The sequence below is a fragment of the Triticum dicoccoides genome, chromosome 1A (genome assembly GCF_002162155.2).
Source record: "Triticum dicoccoides isolate Atlit2015 ecotype Zavitan chromosome 1A, WEW_v2.0, whole genome shotgun sequence".
Classification (NCBI taxonomy): Eukaryota; Viridiplantae; Streptophyta; class Magnoliopsida; order Poales; family Poaceae; genus Triticum; species Triticum dicoccoides.
In genome coordinates, this window is record NC_041380.1 from 531,156,403 (window position 1) to 531,183,856 (window position 27,454).

At 47.4% G+C, this 27,454-nt stretch overlaps 1 protein-coding gene across 1 annotated transcript; it reads left to right on the forward strand.

Annotated features, from left to right (window-relative positions):
• The first annotated feature begins 11,178 nt into the window (after positions 1–11,178).
• LOC119286106 (putative rRNA methylase YtqB) lies at positions 11,179–15,441 on the forward strand. Its single transcript, XM_037565453.1, has 6 exons — positions 11,179–11,447; positions 11,522–11,585; positions 11,715–11,907; positions 12,413–12,486; positions 12,586–12,741; positions 14,917–15,441. The coding sequence occupies exons 1-6, from the start codon at positions 11,279–11,281 to the stop codon at positions 15,038–15,040; spliced, it is 780 nt and encodes a 259-aa protein (XP_037421350.1). The 5' UTR covers positions 11,179–11,278; the 3' UTR covers positions 15,041–15,441.
• The last annotated feature ends 12,013 nt before the right edge of the window (positions 15,442–27,454 follow it).

Below are 27,454 nucleotides of genomic sequence, written 5' to 3' on the forward strand. Positions count from 1 at the left end.
ATTTGAGTTTCAACGACGCACAACAGGGTAGGGGTAAATTGCCTTGCGAAATCAAGAAGTTCACGGACTGTCGCAGCTTTACCCGCACAACGACAGTTCTAGCAAAATATATTCATTGGGCCCGGCGGCGCTCCTCGAAGGAGCCCACCAACGATGAGACAATCTTGCCAAGATCGCCACTCTTCTGCAAATCATCAGCTACTGCATCTGTTTTAGCCCTCTTCAGGTCCTGTTTGCTGCTCGGATTCAAAGGATCAGTGAGGGGAGATGGCAGTGCAAGGGTCGCCCCCTGTCCTCCTGTAACAGGCGCATTATGACTTGATTGTGGCACATGTTGCATCTGCGTCCTCTTCCTGACATAGTCCGCCTTTGTCATATCTGTATCAACTTTTGAGGTATAATCCTCCTTCCTTTCACTGCCCACATCTTCATGAGAAAAGTTACCGTTTTCCCGAGCACCCCTGCCTCCTCTTCGGCCTCCCCTCCGGCCACGGCCCCCATCGGGACCCTGTCCTGTGCACATAGACTAGGAGGCTCGAAGGTCTTTGAAAACCAGTGCTGTACGAGAGTGGATTCCATTGCCATGTTCTTTGAAAAGGTGGCCCAGCTTACCACAGACCGCACACCAGTCTAGAAGCTGCTCATATTTAACCCTATAAATTTGGCGCTTTCCATCCCTTATCATAGAAACTGCATTCTTCAAAGGCTTGTTGACATTAATCCGGACCCAAACCCGATGGAAATTCCCCACAAAGTCATGTGATTGGGGTTCTGCATATAAGACTTCTCCAGCTTTTTGAGCTAGAGATGGCACCAGATGAGCATACAATGGTAGGACATCATGAATCTGCAGCCAGATCTCGATAGTATCAAGTTGAACTGTTGACGGTTTTGCCAATCCGTCATATGGTTTCAGAATAATGGCGTCTCCCCGAAATTTCCATGGACCATCGCGTGTTACTCTCTCCCAATCGCCCAAACATGAGAACTGGGCTGTGTACAGATTGTCTTCAAGCGGTTTGAACTGGACCTCCTAAGCTAGATCCCACGCCGCCCTCGTATTCTTAAAAAAACAAAATTGGTTGTATGATTTGGGTGTGTGCACCCGAACCAGCGCGATCCAGCGTGCCACCGGCGGTGGCGCCTCATCTTCATTGGACACCACATCGTCAAGGTCCTCCTCTCGAAGACCTAGCTCCTTCATCAATGTTGTTACGTCGTCCGTCTCGGAGGGACCTGCAGAGCGCGATCCCGAAGCTCCGTCCAACGACATGGAAAACTTCAAACCCTAACCCGATTGGAACACCGGGCCTTGAGGATAACCCTAGAACCCCTCCCACCCCAGTCCCGCTTGGACCAGGATCGGCCCCGCACGCCTGCTCGAAGGGAGGGGGCCGGAGCGCACAACAGAGGTAGGGAAGAGAACGATCTCAACGACGGGGATCAGATCGCCTCGAGAGAAATAAAACTCTAACTCGAGGGAATTCCCACGTATTGGTTTGGAACCCTAGCTTTCGATTCGATGATTTGGGGACGGTGGCGGCCTGGGCCGATGTTATAAGGGCGGAGCCCCCCCCCCCCCTAATTCGACATGGGTGTCAATCAATTTTTTTGAGAAACGGATGGCAATCAATTGGGTCAGATACCTCGACGGCCCAATACCTTTCGATTCAATTCAGTCTCCAACACGGTTCAACTTTCCAATTCCGTACGAGTTAATTCTCAAAAAAAATCCGTACGAGTTGATCTAAAAAACAGGATAATGTTATAAGTGGCGACCGTTCGCCGGGGGCTAACCCCAGTGAACGCCGTCCCTGCCATCACACGAATCTTGGAGCACGAAAGTCATTGTGTAGCTGCTCCCGTCGAAGCTAGACAGGGGGATCTAACCTGCGACCTCGTGTGTGTGCCCGAACTCCCACAGCCACCGGGCTAGGGGAGCTATTGTGAAACCATTTTTTTTGCAATGTCACATATATTTTTCAATCCCAAATATCTTGTTTTCTTCTGTTCATTTTCACATGGTAGTTCTATTTTTTACAGCATGACATCTTTTAAGTGGATGGAGGTTAGTAGACATTAATATCAAGCTTGTACAAATATTATCAGAATATCCCCTAGAGAAGTCTAGGGTTCCCTTGCCTCGCATCGGCGCCATCATCGATCCGCCTTGTCTCCGATGGCCTTAGGGCCATGGTGGCGCGGTGGATCCTGGCCCTTATCGGCGGGAGGGCTCTGTTTTCAGTTGTTCCTTCGTGTTTTGTTAGGATTTGTGTTCTGCTCAAGAAGCCGAGACGGCGGCGGCTCCCTGAAGATGAAATAAGGTTCTCCCCGTATAGCCCCTTCCTGATTGTGTGTCTAGCATCATCGGTGGCCGTGTGGAGGTGTGTCTCTAGCAGATATGTCCTTGTGGATTTGCTTGGATCTGGTCGTAGTTCGTCTACGTTCATGTGTTTTCAAGTTCGATCATTTCGATCTACACTGCTCTTCATCGGCGGCGGTTGCTGTTCTGCTGTGCTGGTCCTATGAGGCCTTAGCACGATGACATCCCGACTAGTGTTCGTTGTACTTCCATGATTGAAGATGAATGGATCAGAAGTTTTCTCGCAAAAAGAGAGTAAATGACATCAGCAATCCTATAACTATTCAGAAGGCATCAAGTATGTCCTAAAACTGTGAAACTAAGTATTTGTGTCCCAAAACATTTTAAGTTCTGCACCCGAGGTCCTAAACACGCCTCCACCTGCTCACGTGACCATCAAGTAGCGTGCATAAACCCATATATATGTTGTTGAGTATTGCAATTCATTTTGTACCAGATTTAACATTAAAATCAAAATATTTGAAAACATGACAGAATAACAATTCAATTTGGGAACATGACCATGCCTTAGCATGTCATATCATATTTTCAACATGACAACTATTCTGATTGGAACAGAACAATATCAACTTGACCATCAATACATAACCACCAAAATAATACGAATTAGGTTTGCAACATCTCCAACAACATGAAGTAACTACCAAAATTAAGCATCATCATCGCTTTGCTACCTTCTATGCCTATCCAAAATGAAGCAACATCATCACTTTACAATCTACTAATTCCTTTTCCTAGGAACCACATTTTCTTTCTCCTTTTCTTTGGAATTCTTCTTTTTCTTCGGTCCTACCACTTGTATGGTTGCTTTCGTTGACCTCCATGGCAGTGCATCCTTATGTCTTGCAATAAAATCGTTCCCTGGAAGAGGAGGAGGATGTGCAACCTGACATTGTTGAGTTCCTACAGCTTAGAGGAGGAGGTGCAATTAGTCCAAAAAACAAGCACTAAGAAATGATGTGTAGCGGAACTGTCAATAAGCTAAGTAATTAACTTACATCTTGCATCAGAACATGGCGCACTCATAGGTTCTCCTAGCTAACATCATGAACAGTAGATGCAACTAAACTTTTGGATGAGGATGCCTTCAGATTTGCACAAAAAATTAGTTTGTAGCCATGTACTAATTTAACTAGAGAACACCACACATGTTGTTGCGAGAATTTATAGTATTAAATTTCAAGAATAAAATTATAATATATGTGAATAGTTCATCGCCACATTCTCTGTCATATATGAACTGTAGTGGATCGGTGGTGGAGCCAACATCCAAACAATGGTGTACATAGTCCTTGAGATTTACAATTTTACTCATGTTTCCTGATCTCTTGATGTATATTGTTCTATATACATGAATCATACATAGGTACTTAGAAGTTTTGAAAAATAATAGGTGCACATTTATACACCCAAGTCCATACATAGCTTTTCCCATAAATGTACACCCAAGTTTGTATGTAGCTTTACCCATGTAGGGAATCTAGTAGTAAATGGAGAGTGGCTGGATGGTATAGTGCCTTTTGTGTTGGGAAACGTTGCATGGAAAACAAAAAATTTCTACACACACATAATGATCTATCTATGGAGATGCATATCAACGAGGGGAAGAGTGTGTACGTACCCTTGTAGACCATAAGCGGAAGCGTTTGACAACGCGGTTGATGTAGTCGAACTTCTTCTAGCTCCGACTGATCAAGTACCGAACGCACGACACCTCCGAGTACTGCACACGTTCAGCTCGGTGATGTCCCTCGCCTTCTTGATCCAGCAAGACGTCGAGGTAGTAGATGGGTTCCATCAGCACGATGGTGTGGTGACGGTGATGGTGAAGTGATCCTCGCAGGGCTTCATCTAAGCACCACGAAGATATGACCGAGGGTGTAAACTGTGGAGGGGGTGCCGCACACGGCCAGGAAATTGTTTGTTGTGTGCTAGGCGCCCCCTCCTCGTTTATATAGGTGGGAGGGAGGGAGGAGCATCCATAGGAGATGCCCAAGTAGGAGGAATTCTACTTGGAGTCCCTCCCAAGCCGCGTGCCCCCCTGCCATATATAACCGAGGGGGAAGGAAAGAAGAGGGGAGAGGGAAAGAAGTAGGAATCCTAACCCACACTTTCCTTGCCCTCCCCTCTTTCCTCCTCCTCCTCATAGGGTTGTCCTCCATGGGGGCGCACCAGGGCTGGTGTGTTCCCTCACTTGGCCCATCAGGCCCATATCTTTGCCGGGGGTGCCCGAAACTCCTTTCCGGTGACCCAATAAGTACCAGGTACCCTCTGGAACACTTCTGGTGTCCGAATACCATCGCCCTATATAGCAATCTTTACTCTCGACCATTTCGCGACTCCTCTTCATGTCCATGATTTCATTCGGGACTCCAAACAACATTCGGTCACCAAATCACATAACTCATATAATACTATATCATCAACGAACATTAAGCGTGCGGACTCTAAGGGTTCGAGAACTATGTAGACATGACCGAGACACCTCTCCGGTCAATAACCAATAGCAGAACCTGGATGACCATATTGTCTCCTACATATTCTATGAAGATCTTTATCGTTCGAACCGTTATGACAACATACGTAATTCCCTTTGTCCATCGGTATGTTACTTGCCCGAGATTCGATCATTGGTATCTTCATACCTAGTTCAATCTCGTTACCGGCAAGTATGTTTACTCGTTCCGTCATACATCACCTCGTGACTAAATCCTTAGTCGTTTGCTTGCAAGCTTATGATGTGTATTACCGAGAGGGCCCAGAGATACCTCTCCGATACTCGGAGTGACAAATCCTAATCTCGATCTATGCCAACTCAACAAGCACCTTCAGAGATACATGTAGAGTATCTTTATAATCACCCAGTTACGTTGTGACGTTTGATAGCACACAAGGCATTCCTCCGGTATCCGGGAGTTGCATAATCTCTTAGTCGAAGGAATATGTATTTGACATGAAGAAAGCAATAGCAATAAAACTGAACGATCATTATGCTAAGCTAACGGATGGGTCTTGTCCATCACATCATTTTCCTAATGATGTGATCCCGTTCATCAAATGACAACACATGTCTATGGTTAGGAAACTTAACCATCTTTAATTAATGAGCTAGTCTAGTAGAGGCTTACTAGGGGCACGATGTTTTGTCTATGTATCCACACATGTATCAAGTTTCCGGTTAATACAATTCTAGCATGAATAATAAACATTTATCATGATATAAGGAAATATAAAATAACAACTTTATTATTGCCTCTAGGGCATATTTCCTTCATTTTGGCCTTCTGAATTATGTGTAATAATTTTGAACTTAAACATGAAAATAAATTGGTAATAAAGAAACCATTATAAATTACATAAAAGAAACACTTTTTATTCATACAGATACATGCATCGGATCATCATGAATTGGGAGTGCTATTTTTTACTACTATTGAAGTTGATCAACCTAGTGATCACTTTATTCATGATGTAAGCAACTATATTTATCGTCAGGGAACAGAGCACAAATAACATTTACCAACCCTTTTTGTCTATCACTCATAATAGTCTAGGGTGATGTGTTATCTATGTTCAATTCTTCCTTCAAAGTTTGTAGAAACCATTTCCATGTTGGGGTGTCCTCCACTTCAACTACAACAATTGCTATATGGAAAATGCAATCGTTTGGATCAACACCTACTGCAATCAATAACTGCCCACCATGCTTGTTCTTCAGGTGACACCCATCAATGCAGATTAGTGGCCTGCATCCTGATAAAAAAACCTGTTACACGCATCTATGACATGTATAGCCTATAGAAGTTCCATGAATGCTGCTCCCAGGATTCGACCTTCTTATCTCCTCGACATAATCCCATAGCATGATGTATTGCTTCTCCTCATCCCCATTGACTAACTTCATGGTTATCCTTCTTGCCCTTTGTAGCTTGCTTCTTGTCACAGTCATGTTATAGTCTTGTCGCACCAACCTTGAAAATTTTATGAGTGTCATCTTGTCATCTGCCCTAAAGTTTTGAATATACCTTGCAACCAAATATTTTGCAGAGAATGCTTTCAGCTTCCACTCTTTACTACATGTGTGAGTTCCAACATATGTTTTCACCACATAACTCTGATTCCTACTGTCAGGAGCTGCAAATAGATACCACAGACAATTTTCCTCATAGTGTGCCTTGATCCTTTGCTTATCATTCTTGGCATACTTGATAGCACCACTATTCTGGATACTATACTCTTGGATTGCTTTGAGATCAACAATTACGGAACACTATCCCTATCTCAAATGTGGGAGCAATCATGTCCTTTGGTTCGAATGTCCTAAGCTTTACATTCTTATTTTTCTTCTTTTTTCCTTTCTCCAAACCACTTCATGATCTGACTCTTCTTCCTCATTTTCTAAAGTTGGGAGCTGAAGATCATCAGAATCATAGTCAGAATCAATGTGATGCTCCTTTGCCTTTTTTTGCTTTAATATCTTGAGGCTCCTCATTGACCCACTCTAGAAACAAATCATCATAATCTTTGTCGATGTCATTGTCTCAATCATAGTCAGAATCTATCACACCCGATCATCACGTGGTGCTTTGAAACAACGAACTGTTGCAACGGTGCATAGTTAGGGGGAACACTTTCTTGAAATTTTAATGAGGGATCATCTTATTTACTACCGTCGTTCTAAGCAAATAAGATGTATAAACATGATAAACATCACATGCAATCAAATAGTGACATGATATGGCCAATATCATATTGCTCCTTTTGATCTCCATCTTCGGGGCTCCATGACCATCATCGTCACCAGCATGACACCATGATCTTCATTCATCATGATCTCCATCATCGTGTCTTCATGAAGTTGTCTCGCCAACTATTACTTCTACTACTACAGCTAAAGGTTAGCAATAAAGTAAAGTAATTACATGACATTTATGTTGACACGCAGGTCATAAATAAATTAAGACAAGTCCTATGGCTCCTGCCGGTTGTCATACTCATCGACATGCAAGTCGTGATTCCAATTACAAGAACATGATCAATCTCATACATCACATATCATTCATCACATTCTTCTTGGCCATATCACATCACATAGCATACCCTGCAAAAACAAGTTAGACGTCCTCTAATTGTTGTTTGCATGTTTTACGTGGCTGCTATGGGTTTCTAGCAAGAACGTTTCTTACCTACGCAAAAACCACAACGTGATATGCCAATTGCTATTTACCCTTCATAAGGACCCTTTTCATCGAATCCGATCCGACTAAAGTGGGAGAGACAGACACCCGCTAGCCACCTTATGCAACTAGTGCATGTCAGTCGGTGGAACCAGTCTCACGTAAGAGTACGTGTAAGGTCGGTCCGGGCCGCTTCATCCCACAATACCGTCGAAACAAGATTGGACTAGTAATGGTAAGTATACTGAACAAAATCAACGCCCACAACTACTTTGTGTTCTACTCGTGCATAGAATCTACGCAATAGACCTAGCTCATGATGCCACTGTTGGGGAACGTAGCAGAAATTCAAAATTTTCCTACGTGTCACCAAGATCTATCTATGGAGAAACCAGCAATGAGGGGAAGGAGAGTGCATCTACATACCCTTGTAGATCGCTATGCGGAAGCGTTCAAGAGAACGGGGTTGAAGGAGTCGTACTCGTCGTGATCCAAATCACCGGAGATCCTAGTGCCGAACGGACGGCACCTCCGCGTTCAACACACGTACAACCCGGTGACGTCTCCCATGCCTTGATCCAGCAAGGAGAGAGGGAGAGGTTGAGGAAGACTCCATCCAGCAGCAGCACAATGGCGTCGTGGTGGTGGAGGAGCATGGTACTCCAGCAGGGCTTCGCCAGGCACCGCAAGAGACGAGGAGGAGAGAGGGGTAGGGCTGCACCAACAAGGGAAGAATTCATGTCTCTGGCAGCCCAAAACGTCAAGTATATATAGGGGAGGGGAGGGGCTGCGCCCCCACCTAGGTTTCCACCCCTAGGGGTGGCGGCCAGCCCTAGATCCCATCTAGGGGGGCGGCCAAGGGGGGAGAGAGGGGAGGCGCACCTGGGGTGGGCCTCAGGGCCCATCTGCCCTAGGGTTTGTCCCCCTTCCCTCTCCCTTGCGCCTTGGGCCTTGGTGGGGGGGCGCACCAGCCCACCTGGGGCTGGTACCCTCCCACAATTGGCCCATGCAGCCCTCCGGGGCTGGTGGCCCCACTTGGTGGACCCCGGACCCTCCCGGTGGTCCCGGTACGTTACCGATAAAATCCGAAACTTTTCTGGTGACCAAAACAGGACTTCCCATATATAAATCTTTACCTCCGGACCATTCCGGAACTCCTCGTGACGTCCGGGATCTCATCCGGGACTCCGAACAACATTCGGTAACCACATACAAACTTCCTTTATAACCCTAGCATCATCGAACCTTAAGTGTGTAGACCCTACGGGTTCGGGAACCATGCAGACATGACCGAGACGTTCTCCGGTCAATAACCAACAGCGGGATCTGGATACCCATGTTGGTTCCCACATGTTCCACGATGATCTCATCGGATGAACCACGATCTCGAGGATTCGATCAATCCCGTATTCAATTCCCTTTGTCTAGCGGTATTGTACTTGCCCGAGATTCGATTGTCGGTATCCCGATACCTTGTTCAATCTCGTTACCGGCAAGTCTCTTTACTCGTTTCATAACACATCATCCCATGATCAACTCCTTGATCAAATTGTGCATATTATGATGATGTCCTACCGAGTGGGCCCAGAGATACCTCTCCGTCACACGGAGTGACAAATCCCAGTCTCGATTCGTGCCAACCCAACAGACACTTTCGGAGATACCTGTAGTGTACCTTTATAGCCACCCAGTTACGTTGTGACGTTTGGCACACCCAAAGTATTCCTACGGTATCCGGGAGTTGCGCAATCTCATGGTCTAAGGAAATGATACTTGACATTAGAAAAGCTTTAGCATACGAACTACACGATCTTTGTGCTAGGCTTAGGATTGGGTCTTGTCCATCACATCATTCTCCCAATGATGTGATCCCGTTTTCAACGACATTCAATGTCCATGGTCAGGAAACCGTAACCATCTATTGATCAACGAGCTAGTCAACTAGAGGCTTACTAGGGACATGGTGTTGTCTATGTATCCACACATGTATCTGAGTTTCCTATCAATACAATTCTAGCATGGATAGTAAACGATTATCATGAACAAGGAAATATAATAATAATCAATTTATTATTGCCTCTAGGGCATATTTCCAACAGTTTTCACCACATAACTCTGATTCCTACTGTCAGGAGCTGCAAATAGATACCACAGACAATTTTCCTCATAGTGTGCCTTGATCCTTTGCTTATCATTCTTGGCATACTTGATAGCACCACTATTCTGGATACTATACTCTTGGATTGCTTTGAGATCAACAATTACGGAACACTATCCCTATCTCAAATGTGGGAGCAATCATGTCCTTTGGTTCGAATGTCCTAAGCTTTACATTCTTATTTTTCTTCTTTTTTCCTTTCTCCAAACCACTTCATGATCTGACTCTTCTTCCTCATTTTCTAAAGTTGGGAGCTGAAGATCATCATAATCATAGTCAGAATCAATGTGATGCTCCTTTGTCTTTTTTGCTTTAATATCTTGAGGCTCCTCATTGACCCACTCTAGAAACAAATCATCATAATCTTTGTCGATGTCATTGTCTCAATCAACCTGATCTGCATAGTCACTATCATCACTGCCATCCATGTCACTTTCTTTGTCCTCTGCAATGGGTACTCTTTTACATCACCTCCCTTTTTGTCCAATATTATTGGATGTTCTACCACTGCAGCCCCTGTTCATACATCAAGTTGCCCTTTGTTACCATTGTCTTCAACCTAGGACTCCTCATGGAATTCTGTGCAGAAATCATTGGTTTTTGAGGGCTCAAAACTTTAGTTAGTGATGGTGAGCCTATAATGCAAACATAATCGAAATGAAGATCACTGTACAGGTCAGCTTGGTGCACATACAACTTAAAAAATTGGAACTTGGGCCCTACTGCAGTCATACTGAGACAATCTTCATCTATGTTCATGATCCTCAAACAAACATCCAGATTCATGCCGGGAAGAAACCAAATTTGGATTTTACACGTATCATGTCCAAGTTCTTCTAAGAAACCCTTCAACCATAGTGGAGACTAGGTGTCTACTTCACATCGACCAATGTGTCGGTCGAACCATCAACATAAGACTTGTTCATCTAAGAATAGCTCCTCAAGTGGTCCTAGCACAGGAAGATTTCGAAGTCAACATCATCAACTCCCGCACAATCATCGCCCCCTTGTTTAGAACCAACGAATAGAGAAAGGGGATTGAGGGTTAGGGTTCGCACCGTACTCCGACGCGAGGTCACCAGGCCGTTGTCAAGATGGGGCCATCATGATGGACGCCCCCTCGATCAGGGGCGTGCTGCCCTTCCCGCCGTCTAGGTCTGCTCGGTTCCGTTGCCGGATCAACGACCAAACCACATTCTGAGAAGCGCAGCCGATCGTCGAACATGGCCAGGGTGGGGCCGGGCGAGTGGGGAGCGGCACTGGGCGAGCTACGTTTAGATTAGGTTTCACATTGCATGTAATAATATGAATTTAAGGTTTCTAATTTAAGATTTTCAGATGTGAAATGTATTTTTTGAGGCGTGTCCGGCCACTGCTCGCGGACGCGCCGCGGGCGTTGTAGGGGTGGGATTTTGCAAGTCACATCTGAATCATCAGATTGACTCGAGCAAGTCTGAACCTGGTCTCTCTCTCTTTTTTTTTTGCTGCGTCTGCTGGGTACCAATACCAATCCTCACGGTCTCCTCCTCCGCCGCCGCCGCCGCCGCCACCGCAGCAGCCATGCCTCCGCCGTCACTGCTGCGCCCTCCGCTCTCGCTGCTCCTCCGCCGCTCCCAGACTCCATCTCCTCTCCGACGAATCCCCAGCTTCACCCCATCCCCTCCGCTCGTCCTGCCCAAGCGGCGGCACCTCTCCGCCGCGCAGCTCGCCGACCCGCTCTCCGCCGCAGGTTCGTATTATCTATTCTTCCCCCTTCAATAACGCGTGCCGGCCGTGCGACGTCGTGACCGGGATTGGTTGCAGGGCCGGAGGAGGCGGTGGTGGGCTTCGTCGCCGGCAAGCGCAAGGCCACCGAGGTAGCCCACGCGTAGGCACTCTGCTTCCTTCCCGTTGCTGAAATTAAACACATTTCCCCCCCAACCCGAGTGGCGTTCTAGCAGCAGGGCAGGGCAGCATTCTCGTTCTAACTGTTGTTACGCTGTTACCTGATTATTAGGGTGTGGAGGAGTATCGTTCAGAGAGGAGACACGGTGGTCGATGCCACCTGTGGGAACGGGAATGATACGTTTGCTCTGCTGAAGATGGTGTCCGATGACACCGGCAGAGGGCGTGTTTACGGGATGGACATCCAAGATTCCGCGATAGATAGCACCGCCTCTTTTCTGAAAATGGCCGTCGACAGTCGCGAGGTATGTGCATTTGAAGCAACTTAGCATTGTTGCTGGTCTGTTTGAGGGCTACACAATGTGGCTTCTCTTATGAGTTTCCTTTGATAAAGAGAGAATTTACGAAGAGACGAAAGATGAAGAAACATAAAACCGTGTACATGATTAAATATGTTGTTATACTCACATAAGTTCGCCAAGCGCCACTATTCTTAGTCTTAAGTGTTCTCATTTTGATATTTTGCTTGGATCTTACCATTTGGAAGAAGAAGGAAAAAAAAAGACCCACCACGACATTCTAATTGAAAATTCCCTCCCTTAACTAGTTAACTGTATGTTATTAGGTAGAACTTGAGTCATCTCTGCAAAACTAATGCAGATAGCACACCCCGTCGATTGAACACGGGTGGGTGAGTTTACCCCAGTAAACTCTAGCCACCAAGCTAGCGTTCGGTTTGCACTACGACATTCTCATCAAACCTCACTTTTGTGTCATGTTCTGGCTGAACTCTAGTTTTCTTTTCTTCAGATGGAGCTAGTCGAGTTGTTTGCAATGTGTCACAGTAGAATGGAGGATATTGTTCCAAAAGATTCTCCTGTCAGGTGATCAAGTTATTTTACTTCATTGGTTTTAATTATATGATTCCGTTATCCTGAAATCAGCAGTTCAAGTAACTGTGATCTTAAACATGGTACTTTTAGGCTTGTAGCATTCAATCTGGGCTACCTTCCAGGAGGAGATAAAACAATAATAACAGTACCTGAGACAACTGAGCTGGCACTGCAAGCTGCCAGCAGAATTGTTAGCTCAGGGGGACTCATAAGTGTCCTTGTCTACATTGGGCATCTGGGTGGAAGGTAAATATCAGTTCGCAACTGCTAATATTGTGTCAGTGATTGCTAGTTTGTTGGGTTTTTCAGTAATTGCTGATTGCCAGTGTGGCCTGCACCTGAAATAGATGGCCGAGGCCAGTTAGTTACATCATCAGAGTAGACGAGAAGAAAGGTATAGCCTTAATCGGCGGCTACCTTGTCAGCCGGTTTAGTAAATCGATGCAACGATCACGGAAGGTGCGCGATCCCTTGCATCCCAAATCTTCCATAGGGCGTCGATGAGTGCGGCATGCCACACTGTTGCTGTTAGAGGTATATAGGCGTCTGCACCTCCCAAATAGTATTGATATCCTGTTGATGTAGATTGACACCTAGGCGTTGTCAAATCCGTGTGGCAAAGGGGTAGTGGGGGAATAGGTGCGTAGTTGGCATCTCGGGCAGGAGCTTGAGTCCACAATGTGCTTGTGGTGGAGGTTTAGCTTGGTGTCGAGGCGATTGCAGAATAGTAGCCAGCCAAAGCCCTTGACTTTGTTCGGCACCTTGCTTTCCCAAATTGAGGCGGCATTTGGATCTATGGCCTCCTCGTGCATGAGGAGGTTGTAGGCATGCTTCAGGGCCGGCCCTAGGGTATGGCCCGAGGGGCGACGGCCCAGGGCCCAGGCTGGGAGGGGGCTATGATGAAGTACACATACTCCTTCCGTTCCGAATTACTTGTCGCAGGTATGGATGTTAATATATAGTATAGCGAGAAGAAAATAGATAAAGGGAAAAATTATGAAAGAAAATACGAGATGGGCTCGGTCCTTCAGATCACTAGGTAGCTGAGCATCGGCGCACGCAAGTCACAGCCGCAAAAGACTGATTGAAATGCGTACGTGCAAAACAAATCGATCAATTGATCTGTCTTTTCTTTTTCGTCGCTCGTTGGTTCTGTCTTCCTCGTCTCATCGGCCCGTCCCTCCGTCGCTCCTCGCTCGGCGCCTCGGCCGCTTGTTGTCGCCGCCGCGCGCAGCAGTCCGCCATTCCGGCAATCCGGCCTTCCGGCAATATGGCAATACATTATACATATGTGACGGCCGATTCAGTACGTATCCATCCATCCATCCCTCAATTTCAGATTTTCAGTAGTTTTTTAGTACGTCTATTCAACTATTCATCCATGATCCATCCCCCAATTTCAGATTTTCAGTAGTTTTTTAGTCTGTCTATTCTACTATCCATCCATGATTCATCCCATGAAGTTTCAAATTTTTGATGTATAATTTTCTAATTCAATCTTTCACATTATTGTATTCAACCATCCTAATTTTCTGCCATTCTGTATACATGTCTAGGGTTCCGATCATCCGATCTATAAATTTGTAATTCTTTGCATACTCTTTATTTCGTAATTTTAGGACATTAGCCTGTCATGTTGCCTAAGATGCATTTGTCGGGTGCTAAAAAGGGAGAAGAAAGAAAGAAAGAAAGAAAGTGATCTGAAAATTCAACCACTGAAGGGTTCTTTGACTTGGGGGCCCATGTCGTCCAGTTCGCCTAGGGCCTCCCGAAACACAGGGCCGGCCCTGGCATGCTTGAGGAAGCATTTGTCGGTAGCAAGCTCAAACTGGAAGTCCTGCATGTTGGAACGCATCCTCAGGACTAGCTACACCCACATGCACACGATCTGTTGCACGTTCTACTGCACATGATCTGCACCTTAGTCTGTAGGGCTGTTAGCTAGAGTTTAGCCAAGGTTGTTAGTGGTTAACGGCATGCATGCCTTGTTGTATGTACACTGTCAACGGATGAATAGAACTGCCAATTCTTCCATTCTCTTTCTACACTGCAACAAAGACAAGAGAGACTGCAATTGGAGGGAGGCCATGTTGGTTATGCGATTCCTCACATTAGATATACACTGTCAGACATGACTGAGGGTACCCAAATATTAGGCTCAGTTGAGTGAGAGAAAATATTTGGAAAAGCGGCAGCTACCGGTAGTTGATGACGCCAAGTATCTAGCCAGAAGAAGGTGGATCGGCCATCCTTCATCATGACGATGGAATTTTTTTGTAGCGTAGGTATTTGGCGGTTAATAATATTTGATTATAGGCTTGCTTGTAAGATGCCATCAGAATATTGTTGTTTAATGTCAAACTCCAATCAACTATCACTTAAGACTGAATCCATTCATCTTCATCGCTTTCTTATCTGTAGGGATGAATTCGATATTGTTGAATCATTTGCGTCAAGCTTGCCTGCTGATGCATGGGTGAGCTGCAAGTTTGAAATGATCAATAGGCCAGTTGCTCCAGTACTAGTTCTTCTGCACAAGAAATGATCGATGTCCCACTGAAGCTCCACAAGTTTGAGACTCCCTGTTCCGGTTCGTGATGAATGAAATGCCACAACGCATACTGCGATCCTGAATTTCTGGTTATGGTTATGGGTTACGAGAAGGAAATTATGTAAATGCTACAGTTAGCTGTTTATTTATTTATCTTTGCTACAGTTAGCTGTAAACGAATGATTAAGGTGTTCTGGTGATTGCTCCCAAGGATTACTCCACCAAAATATCGGCACTAAGGTGTTCTGCGTCTGGCTGTTCATGTGCAACCCCTGGATTAACTATCTTCAGTGAAGTTGCCAGTACTCAAGTACCTGAACCTTGATGCAATGTCTGTGAAGTTTTGTGGTGTTGCGTAACTGTACGTCTATATCCTGAATATTGACACGCCGTAAGCCTGCAGTCCTTGGAAGTTGGGAACATGATCATGTTGGTAGAATGGCGCTGCGCTCGTGTTCTTCTTTTATCTGTCTGTGTATTGGTCTATTAATACCTTATATTTGAATAAATCCAAGAAGGCATTTGCGTACAGAATTTACAGAACTTGATCGGCATCCATGGTTAAACTGAACTTTGACTCCAATACGAAAAAGTCCCTCTATAATTCACCATGCACGGTCGAAGAACTAGTAGAAAATTATGCATGTTGCTTTTAAAGTGCATGATCGGAAGAAGTATTTAAATCGATGTAGCTCTCGGCCGGCCTTGGAAGGGAAGTGGTATATGTCAGGAAACATGTTACAGAAACAAGAGCAAAATATGGCAATTATCCTCAGATCTGTATAAGGATGTTTGTTTCGCTTCCAGGACAACAAGTGGGGTGGTGGCGCAGTTGGCTAGCGCGTAGGTCTCATAGCTGAAACACTCTAAAAAGAGACCACCGTTGTGATGAAAAGCTCAGTGGCAACTTGGGTCGCCATATGGTACACCTGATTCATCAGGTGAATCCGAGCAAATCTGAACCTGGTCTCTCTCTCTCTCTCTCTCTCTCTCTCTCTCTCTCTCTCTCTCTCTTTTTTTTTTCTTTTTGCCTTTGTTCACTTCGAATTCAAAAGGAGCTGACACACTTGCTCATTTGAATTCTTCTCTCGTCTTGTTTCTGTTGCCCATGCTCACTGATGGCTCTTTCTGCAACACTACCTTTGGGGTTTCCTAGGTGAGTTAGTACTGCACTCTGTCACTATGCAATCCTACTAAGTGCAGCATTATGCTCCGGATTTGTATGTTCTCTGACGGCACAGGATTCACACACTTGTATGTGGTTAGTTACTAACAGAACAGGCTGTAGAACTGTCTGTCATACAGAACATGAGGCGGTGATCTGATCTCGAGGAGGGGTTGGAGCCTCCCACCCAAAGCAAATGTGACCTTATAATGATGAAACTCTCCCTGACAGCTTTTGGGGTCGTCACATCTCCATCTAAGTCCATCCATCATATGACTTGGGCAAATGCTAGCTGAATCTGGTGCCGTATTTTTCCTGCTTTGCATCGACCCATTGCCTATCCTTGCCTTGCCCAGGCGGCGGCACCTCTCTGCTGTGCAGCTCCTCGTCGCCCTGGATGAAGGACGCAATGGTTGGCAAAATTTTGTGGATTTTTTCAAAAAAACAATTGATCTAGTATCTAAAATCTTCATGTACCAATAAGGTTTTTTTCCCATCAAAATGACAATGGATGACAATACCTTATAGAAATGACAAAAGAAATAGAGATTATTTACTACATAATCATTCAGTTGGTATAAATGGACTCTGAAGAGAATGGGCAAGAAAAATGCTAATTATCTGGTGCTGATTGTTGAGTAACGTGATTGCATTAGGAAATATAGGTTAGACTAGTAAATATTCTGGCTTGCCTTGTATTTCAAGTAGATCATGTACTCCTATATATATATGCCCACGAGGCTCAAGCAATATAACGAACAATTCCACCAAACACCTCTCTCCCTTCTAACATGATATCAGTTTCCGGGTTTTAAACCCTAACCGTCGCCGCTTCCGCACCCGCGCGCCGCCCCCGGGGCGGTCGGCCTTCATGACCGCCGCCGGGGGCCGCGCCGCCCGTACCTAGTGTTCGTCTGCCGGTCGTGTTGACCGGCTGCCCTAGAGAGTCTTTTTTTCCCGATCCTTTGATCCGGATTTTCTCTCTCTCGTCGGTCGCTTTGCTCGGCGTCTACTTTTTGGTTTTCCGGTCTATGTTATCCGGTTTGCGTCGCCCACCGCCGCCGTCGACTCCGTGCACCTCTACTCCAACACCGGCGTGATCGGTCGGCTTCTTCACCGACCCGGCGGCCTCGCGCGTCGTCCGCGCGTCAACCCGCGGTCGCCCCGACCGGGTGGCCTCGCATCAATCGGCGGCCCTTCGCCGCCGCCGTTCGTACGCCGGCCCGCCCGTCAATCTATGCCGGCCGTCACCGCCCTGCTCCGACCGGGACTCCTGCATCATCCCGACCCGGCGGCCTCGCGTCATGCAGCGGCCAATCATAGCCGCCCTGCTGACCGCCGCCGCCGGCTTCATCTCGGACTCCGCCGCAACCATGCCTCCACCGAGCGGCGTCCCCGAGCTCGCGCGCGATCGGATTGATCACCCGCCCGCCGCCGCGATCCGCCTCATCCTACGCCGTGCGACCAACCTGGCCCGTCGGTTGCGCACGCCTCCGCAGGCCCCGTGAAGACCGTCCCGAGTTCAGCGCGTCTCTCTACTGATCGAGCATCGGGCTGCTGCTGCGTCGCCCCGTCGGGCCGCAGCGCCGCCGCCCCGTGGTTCTTCTCCCGGCTGCACGGACCCGCGTCACCGCTGCGTCGCCCCTTCGGGCCATAGTGCCGCGGCCCGCGGTCCCCTGCCGCCCCGAGGGCGTCCGCTCTAGGCCGTCTCGTGGCTGCACCGACCCTCGCGCCGCCGCTGCGTCGCACCGTCGGGCCGTAGCGAGCGTGGCACGCGGTCCACGCCGCCGTCCCAAGGCCGTCCCCGCGGTTGCACTGACTCGCAAACCGCCATTGCGTCGCCCCTATGGGCCGCAGCGTCGCGGCCCGCGGTCCCAGCCGCCGCCCCGACCCGCCTGCCGCCGTTGCGTCGCCCTTTCGGGCCGTAGTGCCGCGGCCTGCGGTCCACTCCACCGTCAACGCGCGTCGACCCCCCGTGGTATGCGCCGCGCCGTCTCCCTTGGCGCGGGAACACCACCGTCCGCGCCGGTCTTCGTCACGCTGTCAGGGTTCTTCGCCTACTTCGAGCACCACCACCACACTCCTTACCTAGCCGCCGCGGCCGCCGCCGCCGCCGCTCTTCTTTGGCCGCCGCTACCTTCGTAGCCGCCGCCGTCCGTCCACCCCTGTCGTCTTCGTCCAGCACCATCTTGTCGCCAGCGTCGCCGTCATCTACCCCGACCGCTTCATCTACTCCGACAACCGCGGGCGACATTTGTTGGAAATATGCCCTAGAGGCAATAATAAAATGGTTATTATTATATTTCCTTGTTCATGATAATTGTCTATTGTTCATGCTATAATTGTGTTATCCGGAAATCGTAATACATGTGTGAATACATAGACCACAACATGTCCCTAGTGAGCCTCTAGTTGACTAGCTCATTGATCAATAGATGGATACGGTTTCCTGACCATGGACATTGGATGTCATTGATAACGGGATCACATCATTAGGAGAATGATGTGATGGACAAGACCCAATCCTAAGCATAGCACAAGATCGCGTAGTTCGTCTGCTAGAGCTTTTCTAAGTGTCAAGTATCATTTCCTTAGACCATGAGATTGTGCAACTCCCGAATACCGTAGGAGTGCTTTGGGTGTACCAAACGTCACAACGTAACTGGGTGGCTATAAAGGTGCACTACAGGTATCTCCGAAAGTGTTTGTTGGGTTGGCATGAATCGAGACTGGGATTTGTCACTCCGTATGATGGAGAGGTATCTCTGGGCCCACTCGGTAATGCATCATCATAATGAGCTCAGTGTGACTAAGTAGTTGGTCACGGGATCATGCATTATGGAACGAGTAAAGTGACTTGCCGGTAACGAGATTGAATGAGGTATTGGGATACCGATGATCGAATCTCGGGCAAGTAACGTACCGATTGACAAAGGGAATTGAATACGGGATTGATTGAATCCTCGACATCGTGGTTCATCCGATGAGATCATCGTGGAATATGTGGGAGTCAACATGGGTATCTAGATCCCGCTGTTGGCTATTGGCCGGAGAGTTGTCTCGGTCATGTCTGCATGGTTCCCGAACCCGTAGGGTTTACACACTTAAGGTTCGGTGACGCTAGGGTTGTAGAGATATAAGTATGCGGTAACCCGAAAGTTGTTCGGAGTCCCGGATGAGATCCTGGACGTCACGAGGAGTTCCGGAATGGTCTGGAGGTACAGATTTATATATAGGAAGACCAGTTTCGGCCACCGGGAAAGTTTTGGGGGTCATCGGTATTGTATCGGGACCACCGGAAGGGTCCCGGGGGTCCACCGGGTGGGGCCACCTATCCCGGAGGGCCCCATGGGTTGAAGTGGGAAGGGAACCAGCCCCTGGTGGGCTGGTGCGCCCCCCTTGGGCCTCCCTTGCGCCTAGGGTTCAAAACCCTAAGGGGGTGGGGGCGCCTCCACCTGCCTTGGGGGCCAAGCCAGTCCTAGGCCGCCGCCCCCTCCCCTTAGATGGGATCTGTAGGGGCCGGCGCCCCCCAGGCCCCCTATATATAGTGGAGGGGAGGGAGGGCAGCCGCACCCAAGTCCCTGGCGCCTCCCTCTCCCCCCGTGACACCTCTCCCTCTCGTCGGTGCTTGGCGAAGCCCTGCCGAGATCCCGCTGCTTCCACCACCATGCCGTCGTGCTATTGGATCTCCATCAACCTCTCCTCTCCCCTTGCTGGATCAAGAAGGAGGAGACGTCTCTCCCAACCGTACGTGTTGAACGCGGAGGTGCCGTCCGTTCGGCGCTTGGTCATCGGTGATTTGGATCACGACGAGTACGACTCCATCAACCCCGTTCTCTTGAACGCTTCCGCTCGCGATCTGCAAGGGTATGTAGATGCACTCCTCTCACCTCGTTGCTAGATGACTCCATAGATTGATCTTGATGATGCGTAGAAAATTTTAAAATTCTGCTACGTTCTCCAACAGTGGTATCAGACCTAGGTCTATGCGTAGTTTCTATGCACGAGTAGAACGCAAGTTGTTGTGGGCGTCGATTTTGTCAATTTACTTGCCGTTACTACTCTTATCTTGATTCGGCGGCATCGTGGGATGAAGTGGCCCGGACCGACCTTACACGTACGCTTACGTGAGACTGGTTCTACCGACTGACATGCACTAGTTGCATAAGGTGGCTAGCGGGTGTCTGTCTCTCCCACTTTAGTTGGATCGGATTCGATGAAAAGGGTCCTTATGAAGGGTAAATAGAAATTGGCATATCACGTTGTGGTTTTGGCATAGGTAAGAAACGTTCTTGCTAGAAACCTATAGCAGCCACGTAAAAAACTTGCAACAACAATTAGACGACGTCTAACTTGTTTTTGCAGCATATGCCGTGTGATGTGATATGGCCAAAAGGATGTGATGAATGATATATGTGATGTATGAGATTGATCATGTTCTTGTAATAGGAATCACAACTTGCATGTCGATGAGTATGACAACTGGCAGGAGCCATAGGAGTTGTCTTAATTTATTTATGACATGCGTGTCAACTTATACGTCATGTAATTACTTTACTTTATCGCTAACCATTAGCCATAGTAGTAGAAGGAATAGTTGACGAGACAACTTCATGAAGACACGATGATGGAGATCATGGTGTCATGCCGGTGACGACGATGATCATGGCGCCCCGAAGATGGAGATCAAAAGGAGCAAAATGATATTGGCCATATCATGTCATTATTTGATTGCATGTGATGTTTATCATGTTTTACATCATATTTGCTTAGAACGACGGTAGCATAAATAAGATGATCCCTCGCAATAATTTCAAGAAAGTGTTTCTGTGCATCGTTGCTAAGGTCCGTTGTTCCGAAGTACAACGTGATGATCGGGTGTGATAGGTTCTAACATTCGCATACAACGGGTGTAAGCCAGATTTACACATGCAAAACACTTAGGTTGACTGGATGAGCCTAGCACGTACAGACATGGCCTCGGAGCACGGAAGACCGAAAGGTCGAACATGAGTCGTATGGAAGATACGATCAACATGAAGATGTTCACCGATGATGACTAGTCCGTCTCACGTGATGATCGGACACGGCCTAGTTGAATCGGATCATGTATCACTTAGATGACTAGAGGGATGTCTATCTGAGTGGGAGTTCATTAAATAATTTGATTAGATGAACTTAATTATCATGAACTTGTCTAAAATCTTTACAATATGTCTTGTAGATCAAATGGCCCATGCTAATGTTGTCCTCAACTTCAACGCGTTCCTAGAGAAAACCAAGCTGAAAGACGATGGTAGCAACTATACGGACTGGGTCCGAAAGTTGACGATCATCCTCATAGCTGCCAAGAAAGCATATGTCCTTGAAGCACCGCTAGGTGAAGCACCACCCCCAGCAAACCAAGATGTTATGAACGCTTGGCAGTCCCTGTTGATGATTACTCCCTGGTTCAGTGCGGCATGCTTTATAGCTTAGAACCGGGGCTCCAGAAGCGTTTTGAGCAACATGAAGCATATGAGATGTTCCAAGAGCTGAAAATGGTTTTCCAAGCTCATGCCCGGGTCGAGAGATATGAAGTCTCCGAAAAATTCTACAGTTGTAAGATGGAGGAGAATAGTTCCGTCAGCGAGCACATACTCAAAATGTCTGAGTTGCACAACCGCTTGTCTCAGCTGGGAGTTAATCTCCCGGATGATGCGGTCGTTGACAGAATCCTTCAGTCGCTCCCACCTAGCTACAAGAGCTTTGTGATGAACTTCAATATGCAGGGGATGGAAAAGACCATTCCTGAGGTATATTCAATGCTGAAATCAGCGGAGGTAGAAATCAAAAAGGAACATCAAGTGTTGATGGTGAATAAAACCACTAAGTTCAAGAAAGGCAAGGGTAAAAAGAACTCCAAGAAGGATGGCAAGGGAGTTGCCACGCCCGGTAAGCAAGCTGCTAGGAAGAAGCCAAAGAATGGACCCAAACCCGAGACTGAGTGTTTTTATTGCAAGGGAAGTGGTCACTGGAAGCGGAACTGCCCCAAGTACTTAGCAGACAAGAAGGCAGGCAACACCAAAGGTATATGTGATATACATGTTATTGATGTGTACCTTACCAGTACTCGTAGTAGCTCTTGGGTATTTGATACTGGTGCGGTTGCTCATATTTGTAACTCAAAACAGGAGCTGCGGAATAAGCGGAGACTGGCGAAGGACGAGGTGACGATGCGTGTCGGGAATGGTTCCAAGGTCGATGTGGTCGCCGTCGGCACGCTACCTCAACATTTACCTACGGGATTAGTTTTAAACCTCAATAATTGTTATTTAGTGCCAGCTTTGAGCATGAACATTGTATCGGGATCTCGTTTAATGCGAGATAGCTACTCATTTAAATCCAAGAATAATGGTTGTTCTATTTATATGAGAGATATGTTTTATGGTCATGCCCCGCTGGTCAATGGTTTATTTTTATTTAATCTCGAACGTGATGTTACACATATTCATAGTGTGAATACCAAAAGATGTAAGGTTGATAATGATAGTCCCACATACTTGTGGCACTGCCGCCTTGGTCACATCGGTGTCAAACACATGAAGAAACTCCATGCAGATGGGCTTTTGGAGTCTCTTGATTATGAATCATTTGACACGTGCAAACCATGCCTCATGGGCAAGATGACCAAGACTCCGTTTTCTGGAACAATGGAGCGAGCAACCAACTTATTGGAAATCATACATACTGATGTGTGCGGTCCAATGAGTGTTGAGGCTCGCGGTGGCTATCGTTATGTTCTCACCCTCACTGATGACTTAAGTAGATATGGGTATATCTACTTAATGAAACACAAGTCCGAGACCTTTGAAAAGTTCAAGGAATTTTAGAGTGAGGTTGAGAATCAACGTGACAGGAAAAGCAAGTTCTTGCGATCAGATCGTGGGGAGAATATTTGAGTCACGAATTTGGCACGCACTTAAGGAAATGTGGATTAGTTTCACAACTCACACCGCCTGGAACACCTCAGCGTAAAGGTGTGTCCGAACGTCGTAATCGCACTCTATTAGATATGGTGCGATCTATGATGTCTCTTACCAATCTGCCGCTGTCATTTTGGGGCTATGCTTTAGAGACTGCCGCATTCACTTTAAATAGGGCTCCGTCGAAATCCGTTGAGACGACACCGTATGAATTATGGTTTGGGAAGAAACCTAAGCTGTCATTTCTAAAAGTTTGGGGATGCAATGCTTAGTAAAGAAACTTCAACCTGAAAAGCTCGAACCCAAATCGGAAAAATGCGTCTTCATAGGATACCCTAAAGAAACTATTGGGTATACCTTCTACCTCAGATCCGAAGGCAAGATCTTTGTTGCCAAGAATGGATCCTTTCTAGAGAAAGAGTTTCTCTCGAAAGAAGTAAGTGGGAGGAAAGTAGAACTTGATGAAGTATTGCCTCTTGAACCGGAGAGTGGCGCAACTCAAGAAAATGTTCCTGAGGTGCCTGCACCGACTAGAGAGGAAGTTAATGATGATGATGATCATGAAACTTCAGATCAAGTTGCTAGTAAACTTCGTAGGTCCACAAGGACACGTTCCGCACCAGAGTGGTACGGCAACCCTGTCCTGGAAATCATGTTGTTGGACAATGGTGAACCTTCGAACTATGAAGAAGCGATGGCGGGTCCAGATTCTGACAATTGGCTGGAAGCCATGAAATCCGAGATAGGATCCATGTATGAAAACGAAGTATGGACTTTGACTGACTTGCCTGATGATCGGTGAGCCATAGAAAATAAATGGATCTTTAAGAAGAAGACAGGCACGGATGGTAATGTGACCATCTATAAGGCTCGGCTTGTCGCTAAGGGTTATCGACAAGTTCAAGGGGTTGACTATGATGAGACTTTCTCACCCGTAGCGAAGCTGAAGTCCGTCCGAATCATCTTAGCAATTGCCGCATTCTATGATTATGAGATATGGCAAATGGACGTCAAAACGACATTCCTTAATGGTTTCCTTAAGGAAGAATTGTATATGATGCAGCCGGAAGGTTTTGTCGATCCTAAGAATGCTGACAAGGTGTGCAAGCTCGAACGCCCAATCTATGGGCTGGTGCAAGCATCTCGGAGTTGGAACATTCGATTTGATGAGATGATCAAAGCGTTTGGGTTTACACAGACTTATGGAGAAGCCTGTGTTTACAAGAAAGTGAGTGGGAGCTCTGTAGCATTTCTCATATTATATGTGGATGACATACTATTGATGGGAAATGAAATATAATTCTTGGAAAGCATAAAGGCCTACTTGAACAAGTGTTTTCCAATGAAGGGTCTATTATGTATGCCATGCTGTGTACCAGACCTGATGTAAACCTTGCCGTAAGTTCGGTAGGAAGGTACCAAAGTAATCCCGGCATGGAACACTGGACAATGGTCAAGAATATCCTGAAGTACCTGAAAAGGACTAAGGATATGTTTCTCATTTATGGAGGTGACGAAGAGCTCGTCATAAAGGGTTACGTCGATGCTAGCTTCGACACAGGTCTGGATGACTCCAAGTCACAAATCGGATACGTGTATATCTTGAATGGTGGGGCAGTCAGCTGGTGCAGTTGCAAGCAAAGCGTTGTGGCGGGATCTACATGTGAAGCGGAGTACATGGCACCCTCGGAGGTAGCACAAGAAGCAATCTGGGTGAAGGAGTTCATTACCGACCTAGGAGTTATTCCCAATGCGTCGGGCCCAATGACTCTCTTCTGTGACAACACTGGAGCTATTGCCCTTGCCAAGGAGCCCAGGTTTCACAGGAAGACCAGGCATATCAAGCGTCGCTTCAACTCCATTCGTGAAAATGTTCAAAATGGAGACATAGATATTTGTAAAGTGCATACGGACTTGAATGTCGCAGATCCATTGACTAAACCTCTTCCTCGAGGAAAACATGATCAACACCAGAACTCTATGGGTGTTCGATTCATCACAATGTAACTAGATTACTGAATCTAGTGCAAGTGGGAGACTCTTGGAAATATGCCCTAGAGGCAATAATAAAATGGTTATTATTATATTTCCTTGTTCATGATAATTGTCTATTGTTCATACTATAATTGTGTTACCCGGAAATCGTAATACATGTGTGAATACATAGACCACAACATGTCCCTAGTGAGCCTCTAGTTGACTAGCTCGTTGATCAATAGATGGTTACGGTTTCCTGACCATGGACATTGGATGTCATTGATAACGGGATCACATCATTAGGAGAATGATGTGATGGACAAGACCCAATCCTAAGCATAGCACAAGATCGTGTAGTTCGTCTGCTAGAGCTTTTCTAAGTTTCAAGTATAATTTCCTTAGACCATGAGATTGTGCAACTCCTGGATACCGTAGGAGTGCTTTGGGTGTACCAAATGTCACAACTTAACTAGGTGGCTATAAAGGTGCACTACAGGTATCTCCGAAAGTGTCTGTTGGGTTGGCATGAATCGAGATTGGGATTTGTCATCCGTATGACGGAGAGGTATCTCTGGGCCCACTCGGTAATGCATCATAATAATGAGCTCAGTGTGACTAAGTAGTTGGTCACGGGATCATGCATTACGGAACGAGTAAAGTGACTTGCCAGTAATGAGATTGAACGAGGTATTGGGATACCGACGATCGAATCTCGGGCAAGTAATGTACCGATTGACAAAGGGAATTGAATACGGGATTGATTGAATCCTCGACATCGTGGTTCATCCGATGAGATCATCGTGGAATATGTGGGAGTCAACATGGGTATCCAGATCCCACTGTTGGCTATTGGCCGGAGAGTTGTCTCGGTCATGTCTGCATGGTTCCCGAACCCGTAGGGTCTACACACTTAAGGTTCGGTGACGCTAGGGTTGTAGAGATATAAGTATGCGGTAACCCGAAAATTGTTTGGAGTCCCGGATGAGATCCTGGACGTCACGAGGAGTTCCGGAATGGCCCGGAGGTAAAGATTTATATATAGGAAGACCAGTTTCGGCCACCGGGAAAGTTTCAGGGGTCATCGCTATTGTACCGGGACCACCGGAAGGGTCCTGGGGGTCCACCGGGTGGGGCCCCCTATCCCGGAGGGCCCCATGGGTTGAAGTGGGAAGGGAACCAGCCCCTGGTGGGCTGGTGCGCCCCCCTTGGGCCTCCCTTGCGCCTAGGGTTGGAAACCCTAAGGGGGTGGGGGCTCCTCCACCTGCCTTGGGGGCCAAGCCAGCCCTAGGCCGCCGCCCCCTCCTCTTAGATGGGATCTGTAGGGGCCGGCGCCCCCCAGGCCCCCTATATATAGTGGAGGGGAGGTAGGGAAGCCGCACCCAAGTCCCTGGCGCCTCCCTGTCCCCCCGTGACACCTCTCCCTCTCGTTGGTGCTTGGCGAAGCTCTGCCAAGATCCCGCTGCTTCCACCACCATGCCGTCGTGCTACTGGATCTCCGTCAACCTCTCCTCTCCCCTTGCTGGATCAAGAAGGAGGAGACGTCTCTCCCAACCGTACGTGTGTTGAACGCGGAGGTGCCTTCCGTTCGGCGCTTGGTCATCGGTGATTTGGATCACGACGAGTACGACTCCATCAACCCGTTCTCTTGAACGCTTCCGCTCGCGATCTACAAGGGTATGTAGATGCACTCCTCTCACCTTGTTGCTAGATGACTCCATAGATTGATCTTGATGATGCGTAGAAAATTTTAAAATTCTGCTACGTTCTCCAACAACATTGGCCCCGCGCCGATGGACGCCGCAATCGTCATCGAGTTCTTCTCTGCTGGCCCCTTCGACTTCTCCGACATGGCGTACAGCTCGTGCAGGTCCCTCGTCTACGCATGCCCGGTGCTGGCAACACCGATGCGTGCCTTCATCCACGACGTGTCCCCATGCCTGGCAAGCCTGGTCGGTGCTTCGTCAACTTCATCTTCGTCCGTCTACGCATGCCCGGTGCTGGCAACACCGGTGCGTGCCTTCATCCACGATGCGTCCCCGGGCTTGGCAAACCCGCCGCGACGCGTCGTCAACAACATTTTCTTTCCGGCGCACTCCTACTTCGACACCACTGTGCCCATGCTAACTCGGCGCCCTCTTGCGCCCGCGGCTCCACGACGACTTTCTCGACACAGGCCACCTCGACTCGACATCGACCACGACATTCTTCGCACGGCTACCTCGACCACGGCTCCACCAACCACACTCTCCGCTACATCGACAAATGGCATAAAGGGCTACCGCCTGCTTGAGCAACCTCGTT

What these genes read in the sequence shown, in the direction of transcription:
- LOC119286106 (XM_037565453.1), top strand. Translation starts at nt 11,279, where the DNA reads ATGCCTCCGCCGTCACTGCTGCGCCCTCCGCTCTCGCTGCTCCTCCGC. An exon ending in TGGCCGTCGACAGTCGCGAG is followed by an intron (nt 11,908 to 12,412) that starts GTATGTGCATTT and finishes TCTTTTCTTCAG; the next exon opens with ATGGAGCTAGTCGAGTTGTT. An exon ending in CCAAAAGATTCTCCTGTCAG is followed by an intron (nt 12,487 to 12,585) that starts GTGATCAAGTTA and finishes TGGTACTTTTAG; the next exon opens with GCTTGTAGCATTCAATCTGG.